General features: G+C 71.2%; 1 protein-coding gene across 1 annotated transcript; it reads left to right on the top strand.

Moving 5' to 3' along the window:
• Positions 1–6: 6 nt before the first annotated feature.
• NAT8L (N-acetyltransferase 8 like) lies at positions 7–3,853 on the top strand (the record flags this gene model as incomplete). Its single annotated transcript, XM_040237689.1, has 3 exons — positions 7–271; positions 1,521–1,685; positions 3,485–3,853. Coding segments are annotated over 3 exons (798 nt in total), but the record flags the coding sequence as incomplete, so codon positions are not given.
• Positions 3,854–4,075: the final 222 nt, after the last annotated feature.

The raw sequence follows: 4,075 nt of genomic DNA, 5'->3' as shown, positions 1-4,075 counted from the left end.
GGCGCCATGTGGCCCCCGCTGCCCGCCGCCCCCGGCCCGGCCGCCGCCCCCGCTGCTCCCCCGCCCGCGCCGGGCCCCCAGGCTCTCGGCGGCGCCGGGGGCGCAGAGCCGCCCGAGGGGCGCGGCGTGTACATCCGCGAGTTCCGCGCGGCGGAGCAAGAGGCGGCGCGCCGCATCTTCTACGACGGCATCATGGAGCGCATCCCCAACACGGCCTTCCGCGGCCTGCGGCAGCACCCGCGCGCGCAGCTGCTCTACGCCCTGCTGGCCGGTCAGTGCGCGGGGACCCGGCGGGGCGGCGGGGTCGGGGCCGCGGGGCGCACCCCTGCCTGCCGCAGTCCGCGCCCGCCCGGCCCTCTGGGGACGCGCACGGGGCTCCCTCCGGCCCTCTCGCCCCCCACCCCCCACCTCGGCCCGGGAGGGAGGCGGACCCCTGCCTTCCCCTCGGACGCGCACGTTCTGCGGCGGCCCCGGGGCGAGGTGGCCCCCGGCGCTGGGGCCGGTCCGGGCTCCGGGCCAAGGCGCGCTGGGCGCGGGCGTGGGAACCGGTGTGGGCCGGGTGCAGGGGCTGCGGGCGGGGAGGACTGGGGTCTCCACCGGCGTCCCCTCCCCAGTCATCCCGGGTGGGGGCGGGGGAGCGGCAGGTAGCGCCCGCCGCCGAAGCCCCGCGCCCGGCGCGTGTAACTATATATAATCCACCGGGCGGGGGAGGTTGCCTCGCCGGCTCCAAGTGCTAATTTATGAGGGGCAGGCAGCCAGCTCCCCGGGGTGCCGGGCGGAGGGAGCGCGCCGAGGAAGCGGGGCGAGGGGCGGTGGGCCTGACGCGGGCGCCCCCGTGGGAGGCTTTGAGGCTTGGTCCCTTGAGGCCTTGCAGCAGGAGGGCGATTCTCCCCATTTCGTAGATGTGGAGCTTGAGGCTGGGCAGGTGGGACTTCCCAAGGTCACACAGCAGAGGCCTTTCACTGCAGGCACGTCTGCCTCCGAGCGCTGGAGGCCCGGATCGGCCTTCCTCCCTGGCCCCTGCCCTCACGACGCCCAGAGGCCGGCCCTGAGGGTTCTTGGCTGGAGTGGGGCCCCCCAAGTTCCCAAGAGAGGGACGGTGCCTGGCCTGCCGGCTCTTTGACTCCCCCCAGCCTCATGTAGGCCAGGATATGGACCCAGCTAAGGGTCTGGGGTGATGGGCAGGGCTCCCCGCCTCCGTAGTCATGCCTGGATCTGTGCCCGCCAGCGGTTGAGGGCAGCCTGCCAGAGGCCGCTGCTGTGCTCAGGACACTTGGAAGTCCTGATGTCAGGGGTGACAGCATCGCGTCCTCACGGATGAGAAGTTTGCCAACAGGGCCAAGTGGAAGCGGCAGCTGCGATGGTCTTTGCTCTTCCAGAGAGAACGGGCCGGGCTGTGTGCTTGGGGTCTCCTCTGCCCATGGCCCCAGTGGTTATCGAGCAGGGGCCAGTGCGGTGCCGGACTCTGGCGGCCCGCAGGCCCCGCCCCAGAGGGCACTCAGTGCGCCCTCTCCCCGCAGCGCTCTGCTTCGCCCTGACGCGCTCGCTGCTGCTGACCTGCCTGGTGCCCGCAGGGCTGCTGGCCCTGCGCTACTACTACAGCCGGAAGGTGGTCCTCGCCTACCTGGACTGCGCGCTGCACACGGACATGGCCGACATCGAGCAGTATTACATGAAGCCCCCCGGTGAGGCTCCGGGCCCCGCCCCCACCCCGCAGCGCTTCCTCCTGGCAGAGCTGCCCCAGCCCCAGCAGCCTGCGCCGGGCACCGGGCAGCCTGGGCTGGATGGAGCGTGAACTGAACCTCCCAGGGACGAGGGCGCTGGCGAGGGGTGGGGTGCCGCAGGCTGGCAGGGCCGGGCTGGCAGGACTGGGTCCTCCTCCCGGAGCATCGCTGGCTTCCGTCCTGTGTCCTCTGAGGGCCGGGCGCTGCTGGCCCAAGCTGGCCCTGGGCCACGCTGACCCGCCCTGCTGCTCGGGCTGCCGCTGCCCGTCACCTGGTGCCCATCTCACCCCCCAGGGGCCCATTCGGTGCGTCTCGTGGGTCCCAGGCTGCCCCGGAATGCTGGGGCCCTGAGTGGCAGGACAGGGGACCCCACGGTGGGGGTCGAGAACCCTAGGAGGACGGGGGTCTCATGTCACGGCTTTCACTTCTGGTCCCTGGGCCACTTACCAATCCCAGGGTCTGGCCCTGGCCCTGGCTTTCTGTAGATGGAGGGGCTGGCACCTGCTCTGCAGCCATCCCCTCTAGGGAGTTTATGCTCCAGGCTTTTCTGTGTGCCCGGAGTTGGGATGTGAGGGTCCCCCAGGTGCAGGAAGGTCTGTGTGGAGAGGGGCCTGAACGGCTGGTGAGGGTCTAGTAGGACCCTGGTGGGAGGCAGGGAAGGGTGGCCGGGCCAGGGGAAGCAAAGCTCCCAGGGCAGGGCTGAGCTGCCTGGCGTGACCAGCTCTGGGCCGTGGCGGCTGGTCCTTTCTCAGCCCCGAAGCCGCCTGGCAGGCCTTGGGCATCCTCAGTTCTGCGTGACCCTCTCCCAAACCCAAACAGCACATCTTACCCTCCTGGAGCTTCAGCCCAGGTCCACCCAGGACGGGAGGGGCCTTGCACCAAAGCCTGGAATGGCCCCCTGTCTCTGGGGCGCAGTCGCCCTGGATGTGAGATCAAGTGGGCTGAGACAGCTGGTGGGTCTGCAGGAAGACCCTGTGGGGGTGGGGAGGCTGAACGGTGGCTGACGGGCCGCGCTGGGGCTTGTGGGGGCTGCTCCTGCTCTGGGGAAACAGAGGCTGTGCTGACCTCTGACCCAGGCTGGGTGGGTGGGGAGAGCCCACGCCCCCGGCCAGTGGGCAGGTCAGCGGACGGGGTGGGGGGCGGGGCGGTCATTCCCAAACTCTGGCTGCGTGCCCAGGCTCAGTCTTGGGGTTCGGCAGTGAGGAGACCCCCACAGAGGTGACAGGCTGGGGTGGCGGGGGGGCGATGCTGGGGAAGCAGGCAGGGGGGACCCCGCAGACGGGAGATGGGTCACGTGGGTCACGTGAAGGTGCTTTAGTGAGAGGTTAGGCCTCCCACGAGGGAGAATGTGGCAGTGGAGGCTGGTGTGGCTGTGGGCAGGGCGGGCGCAGGCCAGGCTCCCTGGAGTGGGCACCACGTTGGCCTAGCCTCCTGGAGCCCCTGGGCCTCCGGTCACCAGAGGAGACGGCTCTCCTCTCCAGGCTTCGTCCCTCTGACCCTCCTTCGCCTCTCGGCTCCCCAGTGGTCTCCCCATGCCCCCTCCTGCTCTGCACGGGGCTGTGATGGGTCTGGGCCTGGGGTTGGGGTGGCTGGCCTGACCACAAGGCTTGCTGCACAGCCTCGGGCCCAGGGGCAGGGTGGCTCCAGGGCTGCTGCGGGCGGCAGGCAGGTTGGGCCCGGTGCTCGGCCCAGAGGGGCCCTGCTAGCCGGCCGCAAGGCGGTGGTGCCCGTGGCCCTGACCTCCTCCCTGTTCCCCGCAGGCTCCTGCTTCTGGGTGGCCGTGCTGGATGGCAACGTGGTGGGCATCGTGGCGGCGCGGGCGAACGCGGCGGACAACACGGTGGAGCTGCTGCGTATGTCCGTGGACTCGCGCTTCCGTGGCAGGGGCATCGCCAAGGCTCTGGGCCGCAAGGTGCTGGAGTTTGCCCTGGCGCACCACTACTCCGCGGTGGTGCTGGGCACCACGGCCGTCAAGGCGGCCGCCCACAAGCTCTACGAGTCGCTGGGCTTCAGACACATGGGCTCCAGCGACCGCCACGTGATGCCCGGCATGACCCTCTCGCTGGCCGAGCGCCTTTTCTTCCAGGTCCGCTACCACCGCTACCGCCTGCAGCTGCGCGAGGAGTGACCGCCGCCGCCCGCCCGCCCCCACGCCCGCCCCGCCCGCCTGTGCCCGCCCCGCCCGCCGCCCGGGCCGCTTGCAGACGCTCACCCTGGTGTGTGTGTTGGGCCCCTCCCTTTTCGATACCGCAGGGTTCCTTGGCTGGTTCTGGGGGATGCGGGCCTGTGTGCATCGGTGACACGCGGGAAGGTGGGTGGTCCCTCCAGCCACGCCCCCCGCCCTCCCTGGG

The sequence above is a fragment of the Oryx dammah genome, unplaced genomic scaffold, assembly GCF_014754425.2.
Source record: "Oryx dammah isolate SB20612 unplaced genomic scaffold, SCBI_Odam_1.1 HiC_scaffold_3, whole genome shotgun sequence".
Taxonomy (NCBI): Eukaryota; Metazoa; Chordata; class Mammalia; order Artiodactyla; family Bovidae; genus Oryx; species Oryx dammah.
The sequence above is the reverse complement of the archived record's forward strand: the minus strand, read 5'-3'. Positions and strand labels throughout refer to the sequence as shown.